General features: G+C 36.2%; 2 protein-coding genes across 2 annotated transcripts in view; both read right to left on the reverse strand.

Annotated features, from left to right (window-relative positions):
- The window catches only part of Tango9 (transport and golgi organization 9), a 28,045-nt gene extending 18,506 nt beyond the window's left edge, over positions 1–9,539 (reverse strand). Inside the window, exon 1 of the mRNA XM_088187416.1 lies at positions 9,462–9,539. The gene's annotated coding sequence lies outside the window, so the exon portion shown is untranslated. The remainder of the gene's footprint in view (positions 1–9,461) is intronic.
- On the reverse strand, positions 7,649–9,539 carry LOC148234021 (beta-1,3-galactosyltransferase 5-like). The gene is made up of 2 exons (XM_088187417.1): positions 9,462–9,539; positions 7,649–9,289 (listed from the first exon to the last, which is right to left on the reverse strand). The coding sequence occupies exon 2, from the start codon at positions 9,270–9,272 to the stop codon at positions 8,259–8,261; it is 1,014 nt and encodes a 337-aa protein (XP_088043543.1). The 5' UTR covers positions 9,273–9,289; positions 9,462–9,539; the 3' UTR covers positions 7,649–8,258.
- Positions 9,540–10,960: the final 1,421 nt, after the last annotated feature.

The following is a 10,960-nucleotide window of genomic DNA, read 5'->3' on the forward strand; positions in this document are numbered from 1 at the left end:
GAAATCTATACAAAGGAATTTGTCGTTTTTAATTGCTCACTTGAGTTTTAAAATAAGATTGCAGGCAAATTGTTTAGTCTCGCTTAAGCATTGTTATAAGATGTTGGGGTGATCAATTATAGCGTAATCTTGGTATTGTCCCGACTGGCTCAGACTTGTAAGCTGCGTCGTCAATAATTTGCAGTTGACTAGACGACACAGCTCATAAGTCTGTGCCAGTCGTGACAATCACAAGATTACGCCTTAGATGATAGCTCTAACATCAGTGGTCGAAAAGATATATTTATAACTAGAATAATGGAGCACCCCTTAAAATGGTTGTGTAACTCTTTACAAGTGGATAGTCTGACCGAAATATTTTAGCAGGTAGTTTTAACTGTAATTCTAAAAGCTATACAAATGAATTGAATTGGTCGTTCTTAATTGTTCACTTGAGTTTAAAAAAAAATTGCAGATCAAACTGTTTAGTGTCTGAAAACGTTATATTCAGTTGTGTGATTTCAACCTTTATTTGTCGTTATAATTTTTATTTAGTAATAATTTATTTTGAACAATACATAATCATTTAAAAAATGCCTAAAATCCAAGGTTTAAGTGAAGCTAAAAGAGTGAATAGAATTTTATTGAATTCGTAGCTCGAAAATTAGAGTGGGCCCGAAAACACCGAGATTGGACATCTGAAGATTAGGTGAAAGTCATTTGGTCCGATGAATCCAGCTTTAAGATAAATTTAAACTAAAATTGCTTGATATATAAAAAATATTAAAAACTATGAATAAGATCTATAATTTCTTGGGTATAAACAAAACAAATAAAAATAATGTGTCATTGAAGCAGAGATTGTCTGAAAAGAAGAATTTTACGGCCATAGAAACTAATACTAAGAAAATAAATCAAGATGATTTAACAGACGAGAATTGGGCAAAATTTTGGAAATCACCGCAAACTTTTAATCAATACATATAATATTTTACATTCAGTCTTCAGTTGTATTATATATTTGTCGGACATCAATGATTTGTAAGACGAGAATTGGACAAAATTTTGGAAATCACTGCCAACTTTTATTTAATTATATATTTTACATTTAGTCTTCAGTTGTATATTTGTATTCGTTTGTTTAATTTATTAAAAAAAGTTCTGCTATTCTGCCACCTTTTTTAAAAATTGCCCTGGCCATAATAATGGGGCACCCTTAAAATGATGTGTAACTCTTTACAAGTGCAGAGTCTGACCGAAATATTTTAGCATGTATTTTTAATTGTAATTTTGAAATCTATACAAAGGAATTTGTCGTTTTTAATTGCTCACTTGAGTTTTAAAATAAGATTGCAGGCAAATTGTTTCGTCTCGCTTAAGCATTGTTATAAGGTGTTGGGGTGATCAATTATAGCGTAATCTTGGTATTGTCCCGACTGGCTCAGACTTGTAAGCTGCGTCGTCAATGATTTGCAGTTGACTAGACGACACAGCTCATAAGTCTGTGCCAGTCGTGACAATCACAAGATTACGCCTTAGATGATAGCTCTAACATCAGTGGTCGAAAAGATATATTTATGACTATAATAATGGAGCACCCCTTAAAATGGTTGTGTAACTCTTTACAAGTGGATAGTCTGACCGAAATATTTTAGCAGGTAGTTTTAACTGTAATTCTAAAAGCTATACAAATGAATTGAATTGGTCGTTCTTAATTGTTCACTTGAGTTTAAAAAAAAATTGCAGATCAAACTGTTTAGTGTCTGAAAACGTTATATTCAGTTGTGTGATTTCGGCCTTTATTTGTCGTTATAATTTTTATTTAGTAATAATTTATTTTTAATAATACATAATCATATAAAAAATGCCTAAAATCCAAGGATTAAGTGAAGCTAAGAGAGCGAATAGAATTTTATTGAATTCGTAACTCGAAAATTAGAGTGGGCCCGAAAACACCGAGATTGGACATCTGAAGATTAGGTGAAAGTCATTTGGTCCGATGAATCCAACGATAAGATAAATTTAAACTAAAATTGCTTGATATATAAAAAATATTAAAAACTAAGAATAAGATCCATAATTTCTTGGGTATAAACAAAACACATAAAAATAATGTGTCATTGAAGCAGAGATTGTCTGAAAAGAATAATTTTACGGCTATAGAAACTAATACTAAGAAAATAAATCAAGATGATTTAACAGACGAGAATTGGGCAAAATTTTGGAAATCACCGCAAACTTTTAATTAATACATATAATATTTTACATTCAGTCTTCAGTTGTATATTTGTCAGACATCAATGATTTGTAAGACGAGAATTGGACAAAATTTTGGAAATCACTGCCAACTTTTATTTAATTATATATTTTACATTTAGTCTTCAGTTGTATATTTGTATTCGTTTGTTTAATTTATTAAAAATATTTCCGCTATTGTGCCACCTTATTTAAAAATTGCCCTGGCCATAATAATGGGGCACCCCTTAAAATGATGTGTAACTCTTTACAAGTGCATAGTCTGACCGAAATATTTTAGCATGTATTTTTAACTGTAATTTTGAAATCTATACAAAGGAATTTTTCGCTTATAATTTCTCACTTGAGTTTAATAATAAGATTGCAGGCAAATTGTTTAGTCTCGTTTAAGTATTGTTATAAGATGTTAAGGTGATCAATTATAGCGTAATCTTGGTATTGTCCCAACTGCCTCAGACTTGTAAGCTGCGTCGTCAATGATTTGCAGTTGACTAGACGACACAGATCATAAGTCTGTGCCAGTCGGGACAATTACAAGATTGCGCCTTAGATGATAGCCCAAACATCAGTGGTCGAAAAGTAATATTTATGGCTATAATAATGGGGCACCCCTTAAAATGGTGTGTAACTCATTACAAGTGCATAGTCTAACCGAAATATTTAGCAGGTTGTTTTAATCGTAATTCTGAAAACTATACAAAGGAATTGGTCGTTCTTAATTGTTCATTAAAGTTTAAAAAAAAATTGCAGATCAAATTGTTTAGTGTCTGAAAACGTTATATTCAGTTGTGTGATTTCAACCTTTATTTGTCGTTATAATTTTAATTTAGCAATAATTTATTTTGAATAATACATGATCATTTAAAAAATGCCTAAAATCCACGAATTAAGAGTAGCTAAAAGAGCGAATAGAAGTTAATATAATAAAAAATTCCGCTGTTCTGCTACCTTTTTTTAAAATTGCCCTGGCCATAATAATGGGGCACCTCTAAAAATGGTGTGTAACTCTTTACAAGTGAATAGTCTGACCGAAATATTTTAGCAGGTAGTTTTAACCATAATTCTGAAAACTATACAAAGGAATTGGTTGTTTTTAATTGTTCACTTAAGTTTATAGAAAATTGCAGATCAAATTGTTTAGTGTCGGAAAACGTTATATTCAGTTGTGTAATTTCGGCCTTTATTTGTCGTTATAATTTTTATTTAGCAATAATTTATTTTGAATAATACATAATCATTTAAAAAATGCCTAAAATCCACGAATGAAGCTAAAAGACCAAATATAATTTTATTGCATTCGTAACTCGAAAATTAGAGTGGGCCCGAAAATACCGAGATTGGACATCTGAAGTTTAGGTGAGTCATTTGGTCCGATGAATCCAACTTTAAGATAATTTTAAACCAAAATGAATTAATATAAAAACATTAAAAACTAGGAGTAAGACCTATAATTTCCTGGGTATAAACAAAACACATAAAAATAATGTGTCATAGAAGCAGAAATGGTCTGAAAAAAGAATAGTTCGGCCATCGACACTAACACTAAGAAAATAAATCAAGATGATTTGTCATAAGAGAATTGGACAAAATTTTGGAAGTGACTGCTAACTTTTATTTAATTATATATTTTACATTTAGCCTTCAGTTGTATATTTGTATTCGTTTGTTTAATTTAATAAAAAAAAATTCGCTGTTGCTCCTACCAATTTTAAAAATTAGCCTGGCCATAATAATGGGGCACCCCTTAAAATAGTGGGTAACTCTTTACAGATGCATAGTCTGACCGAAATATTTTAGCATGTATTTTTAATTGTAATTTTGAAATCTATACAACGGAATTTGTTGTTTTTAATTGCTCCCTTAAGTTTAAAAATAAGATTGCAGGCGAATTGTTTAGTCTCGCTTAAGTATTGTTGTAAGATGTTGGGGTGATCAATTATAACGTAATCTTGGTATTGTCCCGACTGGCTCAGACTTGTAAGCTGCGTCGTCAATGATTTACAGTTGACTAGACGACACAGCTCATAAGTCTGTGCCAGTCGGGACAATCACAAGATTGCGCCTTAGATGATAGCCCTAACATCAGTGGTCGAAAAGAAATATTTATGGCCATAATAATGGGGCACCACTTAAAATGGTGTGTAACTCTTTACATGTGCATAGTCTGACCGAAATATTTTAGCAGGTAGTTTTAACCGTAATTCTGAAAACTATACAAATGAATTGGTTGTTCTTAATTGTTCACTTAAGTTTATAAAAAATATTGTAGATCTAATTGTTTAGTGTCTGAAAACGTTATATTCAGTTGCGTAATTTCGACCTTTATTTGTTGATATAATTTTTATTTAGTAATAATTTATTTTGAATAATACATAATCATTTAAAAAATGCCTAAAATCTACGAATTAAATGAAGCTAAAAGATCGAATAGAATTTTATTGCATTCGTAACTCGAAAATTAGAGTGGGCCCGAAAACACTGAGATTGGACAACTAAAGATTGGCGAAAGTCATTTGATCCGATGAATCCGACTTTAAGATAAATTTAATCTAATATTGCCTGATATATAAAAAATATTAAAAACTAAGAATAAGATGTATAATTTCCTGGGTATAAACAAAACACATAAAAATAATGTGCCATTGAAGCAGAGATTGTCTGAAAAGAAGAATTGTACAGCCATAGAAACTAACACTAAGAAAATAAATCAAGATGATTTGACAGACGAGAATTGGACAAAATTTTGGAAATCACTGCCAACTTTTATTTAATTACATATTTTACATTTAGTCTTCAGTTGTATATTTGTATTCGTTTGTTTAATTTATTAAAAAAAGTCCCACTATTCTACCATCTTTTTTAAAAATTGCCCTGGCCATAATAATGGGGCACCCCTTAAAATGATGTGTAACTCTTTACATGTGCATAGTCTGACCGAAATATTTTAGCATGTATTTTTAACTGTAATTTTGAAATCCATACAAAGGAATTTGTCGTTTTGAATTGCTCACATGAGTTTAAAAATAAGATTGCAGGCAAATTGCTTAGTCTCGCTTAAGTATTGTTATAAGATGTTGAGGTGATCAATTATAGCGTAGTCTTGGTATTGTCCCGACTGGCTCAGACTTGTAAGCTGCGTCGTCAATGATTTGCAATTGACTAGACGACACAGCTCATAAGTCTGTGCCAGTCGGGATAATCACAAGATTGCGCCTTAGATGATAGCCCTAACATCAGTGGTCGAAAAGAAATATTTATGGGCAAAATAATGGGGCACCCCTTAAAATGGTGTGTAACTCTTTACAAGTGCATAGTTTGACCGAAATATTTTAGCAGGTTTAACCGTAATTCTGAAAACTATACAAATGATTTGGTTGTTCTTAATTGTTCACTTGAGTTTAAAAAAAAATTGCGAATCAAACTTTTTAGTGTCTGAAAACGTTATATTCAGTTGTGTGATTTCGGCCATTATTTGTCGTTATAATTTTTATTTAGTAATAATTTATTTTGAATAATACATAATCATATAAAAAATGCCTAAAAGCCACGAATTAAGTGAAGCTAAAAGAGCGAATAGAATTTTATTGCATTCGTAACTCGATTAGAGTGGGCCGGAAAACACCGAGATTGGACATCTAAAGATTAGCGAAAGTCATTTGATCCGATGAATCCAACTTTAAAATAAATTTAATCTAAAATTGCCTGATATATAAAAAATATTAAAAATTAAGAATAAGATCTATAATTTCCTGGGTATAAACAAAACACATAAAAATAATGTGTCATTGAAGCAGAGATTGACTGAAAAGAAGAATTGTACAGCCATAGAAACTAACACTAAGAAAATAAATCAAGATGATTTGACGGACGAGAATTGGACAAAATTTTGGAAATCACTGCCAACTTTTATTTAATTACATATTTTACATTTAGTCTTCAGTTGTATATTTGTATTCGTTTGTTTAATTTATTAAAAAAAGTTCCACTATTCTACCATCTTTTTTAAAAATTGCCCTGGCCATAATAATGGGGCACCCCTTAAAATGATGTGTAACTCTTTACAGGTGCATAGTCTGAACGAAATATTTTAGCATGTATTTTTAACTGTAATTTTGAAATCTATACAAAGGAATTATTCGTTTTTAATTGTTTACTTGAGTTTAAAAATAAGATTGCAGGCACATTGTTTAGTCTCGCTTAAGCATTGGTATAAGATGTTGGGGTGATCAATTATAGCGTAATCTTGGTATTGTCCCGACTGGCTCAGACTTGTAAGCTGCGTCGTCAATGATTTGCAGTTAACTAGACGACACAGCTCATAAGTCTGTGCCAGTCGTGATAATCACAAGATTACGCCTTAGATGATAGCCCTAACATCAGTGGTCGAAAAGATATATTTATGACTATTATAATGGAGCACCCCTTAAAATGGAGTGTAACTCTTTACAAGTGGATATACTGACCGAAATATTTTAGCAGGTAGTTTTAACTGTAATTCTAAAAACTATACAAATGAATTGAAATGGTCGTTCTTAATTGTTCACTTGAGTTTTAAAAAAAATTGCAGATCAAATTGTTTAGTGTCTGAAAACGTTATATTCAGTTGTGTGATTTCAACCTTTATTTGTCGTTATAATTTTTATTTAGTAATAATTTATTTTGAATAATACATAATCATTTAAAAAATGCCTAAAATCCAAGGATTAAGTGAAGCTAAAAGAGCGAATAGAATTTTATTGCATTCGTAACTCGAAAATTAGAGTGGGCCCGAAAATACCGAGATTGGACTTTGAAGATTAGGCAGAAGTCCTTTAGTCCGATGAATTCAACTTTAGGATAATTTTAAACTAAAATTAATGAATATAAAAAATATTAAAAACTAGGAGTAAGACCTATAATTTCCTGGGTATAACAAAACATATAAAAATAATGTGTCATAGAAAAAGAGATCCTCCGGAAAGAAGAATTGTATGACGTAATTAACTTACAGAATGCAAGCTATATTTGGAGTTATTAATTATTTAATGGAATTGATTTTTCCATTTGTTGCAAAAATTATATTTTTACAAAATGAGCAATGTATAACAATTTTTTTTTTAATCTTTCGTTGTAACATGACAAGTATAAGCCCAATGCGGTACAGCGGGGTAAATATTTACCAACAGGGTAATAATGACATAATAAATACCTACAAGTAAGTATGAAACACCAGACTGATAGTCTGGGAATCAGTGACATCTATATTATTATGTGTAATATGGTTTACAATGAATAGATGTCAGTGCAGCTGGGGCCAGTTTTTAATAATAGTGCAATTTTACAAATTAAAATTTGAGTGCCGCTGCCGGGACTCAAACCCGCAGCTTCAGAGTTACTTGTCTGAGACGATACAGACTGCATTATTTTGTCCTTATTTTATACTAAACATTCTCAAATAATTTGTATTAAATATATATTACCTTTCACAATTTGCGCAATAATCACAAAACTTATAAATTCTATGGAACTGTCACAAAATTATTATTCAATTTAATCTATAAAAAAAAACTATATATAAATGTGTTAATTGTTATTTTTTTGTATGCAGTTAAAAAAATTTGGAGGCCACTGTTATCGCCATATGAATGCAGAGCGGTGGGGAGAATTTCACTCCGGACGGTGCTCTCGCTCGAATAAAAATGAGTGTATCGATTACATGTAAATTTATAACCGAAATATGAAAGAAAATAAAATCGCTTCAATCAACAGTTAGATCCGTCGCGGTCGATTTACCCTGTTTTTGTATGACTACTAGTAAATTTGGCGACTTTGTTACGTAGTATTTTGGCTGTTTCTATTTGGATTTATCGGAGAAGTACAACTATAATTAGCACGCTCTTTATCGTGGATTTCGTATCTCTTTAGGCAAATACGAAGAGCGCGCACACGTTTGACTGAAAAATTCTAAATAAGTACGTACATTCAGTCGTTTTTTATAATTTTAACAATATATATATATACACATACATAATTGGGTCGCAACTCTAATGGGCCTTGGATTTCAATGCTGTTACCCATAGTCTCTGGACCGTTTCGACATCTAGGTTCGGCGGGCCGAAGACGATCCTAGCGACAACGTCGTCGGCGCCTTCTATCAGCTGGCTTTCGGTCATGGCGAGGGTGCCGACAGGGGTTTGCGTGACGTTGATGCGGCTGGCTAGCACGCCAGTCACGTGCACGTCGTCTATCCAGAAGTATTCACTTTGCTGCGCTTCGCGGTAGAGCTCGAAGACCACGTCTGGCGAGTACAGGATGCTCCACCCCATGCAATAGGGTGGGTACATATTGTCAGCGTACTCTGCCGGAGACACACGCCATTTGGAACGATAGCTGCGTTTGACGCCCGCGTCCGAGATCTTAGAGCAGAAAATGAGTTTGCGAGCGCCCCAAGGAGAGAGCTCATGCGTCAGGTACTCGAGCAGGTATGGCGTGTTGACGAACACATCGTCGTCCGTCTTCAGTACGTACTTGGCCTCAGGGCAGAAGTAAGAGGCCCACTTAAGCGCCATGACGTGCTTGTACGTCAAGTTACGATACGCATCCACGAAGTTTCCCTGCACTATGTCACCGTGTTCGTCGTTTTCCGCCGAAATCAGATGGCGCATCTCGTCCGAGTCGGTGTCGCCGAGCAGGAAGACGGCGTCTACCAGCTCGCGACGCGCGCCCCACGTATCGCGAATGACACGGCGCTCCGTAGCGTGGCTCGGGGCCGAATGCACTAACACTAGTAGAAATGGGCTGCGTGAGCCGTTGCACGGGAAGTTGTTGAGCAGAAAGTGGAAGTCACTCAGGTCGATGAGCGACGAGAAATCTGATGCGGGTAGGTCGGCCGTCGCGCAGCTGGCCGTAACATTGTCGGTGGCCGGCTGCAACAACACGTATGCCAGCTGGGAGTCGTCTTCCTTAGGCCGCGTCGCCGACCACAGAAACACCAGCAGGCAAGTCGCCACGTACAGCGCATACAGCGCATACTTATGCCGGTACTTCTCTAGGATCATGTTGGATGCATGCGGCGCTGCAACGAAATGAATTATTTGCTAATCGATGCGCAACTGACAAGTTCGATTTTACAATTCTGCGTTGAAATACAGCAGCGGAATGTGCGCCGCGGCGAGCGAAAATGATTTACGGATACACAGCGCGATGGAAATGCGACAGCGCAGATGAACCGCGCGAGCGACACGTACCTGCGGCTTATTATTTCTATCGAGCTCGCCGACAGCCCCAGACATCAAGCGACCCGGTAGCTGTGACGCATGCGCGACGGCCCGCATCTAGCTCTTGGCCATAATCATTTTTTCCACGCCTTTACAATTTTCCCAATATTAACAAGTAATTAAATTTCAACTCTTTTCCCCCATTTGTATGCAAGGCATCGAACCGTAAGTTTTTAAATTCGGTTTTCGTTCCGGTTCAATTAAAAAAAAAATATAATCACGATTCTGGAAAAATTAACGATTTTTTCGGTTTTTGGTTCAGCTCCGAGTGATTATTTTTTAAATATTGTGTTGACGCCCGTTTCGCCGTTTGCACACGTTCGCGAACGCCGTCATACGGCGTTCGGGAAAGCACCCAATTTTGACGTTAGTCGGCTCCGATCGTCGTTACAAAGCGGTCGGACCACGCCGAGCTCAATAAAACTGTTACACCAGCACACGTGTTTTTGGATTGACCTAAGACCTAACCAGCACGCGTATCCCTACACGCAACATTTTGGTCCTTCGAGCCGGATACGTGAGACGACGCCTACACGTCGCGAAGGTCTAATCCGAAAACATCGTCTTAACCTCGAGGTCGTCCACCACGTGGACGAACTCACAGACGCGGAGCCGAGCAGCGCTACCCAGCCGTCAGGTTAGGACAGCACAGCGACGAGTCAGCGGGTCCAGGAGTTGGTCCCCGAAGTGACGCAGTGGAGCGTCGAGTCGCTCGTGGAAAGAGCTAGCGGGTCCAGGATCTGGTCCCCCGAAGCTCAGCGCCAGGACGTCTAGCCCCAGGAAGCTGCCGTCAAATCACCTGGAGCACCACCAGGACGCCGAGTCCCAGGAAGCAGTCGCATCCAGCAGGAGAGAAAGGTTAGTGTCGATCATCCTAACCTAACTTCCTCTCCATTAAACACACTTTAATTGATAGTCATCGGTCAACGACAACATGGAGTTGTTGACCAACAGTAGGGCGTGCCTCAAAAGTGAGCTAACGAGGTTTAGCAAACTACTAGCTGCTGATCCTGTCAATGAACAGAGGGTCAGAGATAAGTTCAGCAGCTTTGGTACACTGCTGGACAGATTCCTCGCTGTCCAGCAACAAATTAGGTTGCTGGATGCCGAAGGGTATGACGAGGAAGTCGAGGCCTTTGAAGATAGGTATTTTGAGGTCCTTAATTTGGCAAAAGTATACATAAAACGTCAACCTGAAGTGCGACAGGAGCAAATTAACCAAAAATTAACGCTGCCATCAATCAGCATTCCGAGTTTTGATGGCAGTCTTACAAAGTGGGTGGCCTTCCGCGACACTTATTGTCAGCTGGTACATAATAATAACGAACTAAGTGACATCCACAAGTTTCATCACTTAAAAAATGCGCTTAAGGATAGCGCAGCCAGGGTGATAGAAGCGTTTCAACTGAGCGCCGAAAACTACAATTCGGCGTGGGAAAGAGTACTGGCTCGTTTCGACAGTGTTAGGC

Source organism: Plectrocnemia conspersa, unplaced genomic scaffold, assembly GCF_051122295.1.
Source record: "Plectrocnemia conspersa isolate PC_06_02 unplaced genomic scaffold, ASM5112229v1 ptg000006l, whole genome shotgun sequence".
In the NCBI taxonomy this organism is placed as follows: domain Eukaryota; kingdom Metazoa; phylum Arthropoda; class Insecta; order Trichoptera; family Polycentropodidae; genus Plectrocnemia; species Plectrocnemia conspersa.

Bases quoted from the DNA above. Each gene is read 5' to 3' on its own strand.
- LOC148234021 (XM_088187417.1), bottom strand. From the start codon at position 9,272: ATGATCCTAGAGAAGTACCGGCATAAGTATGCGCTGTATGCGCTGTAC.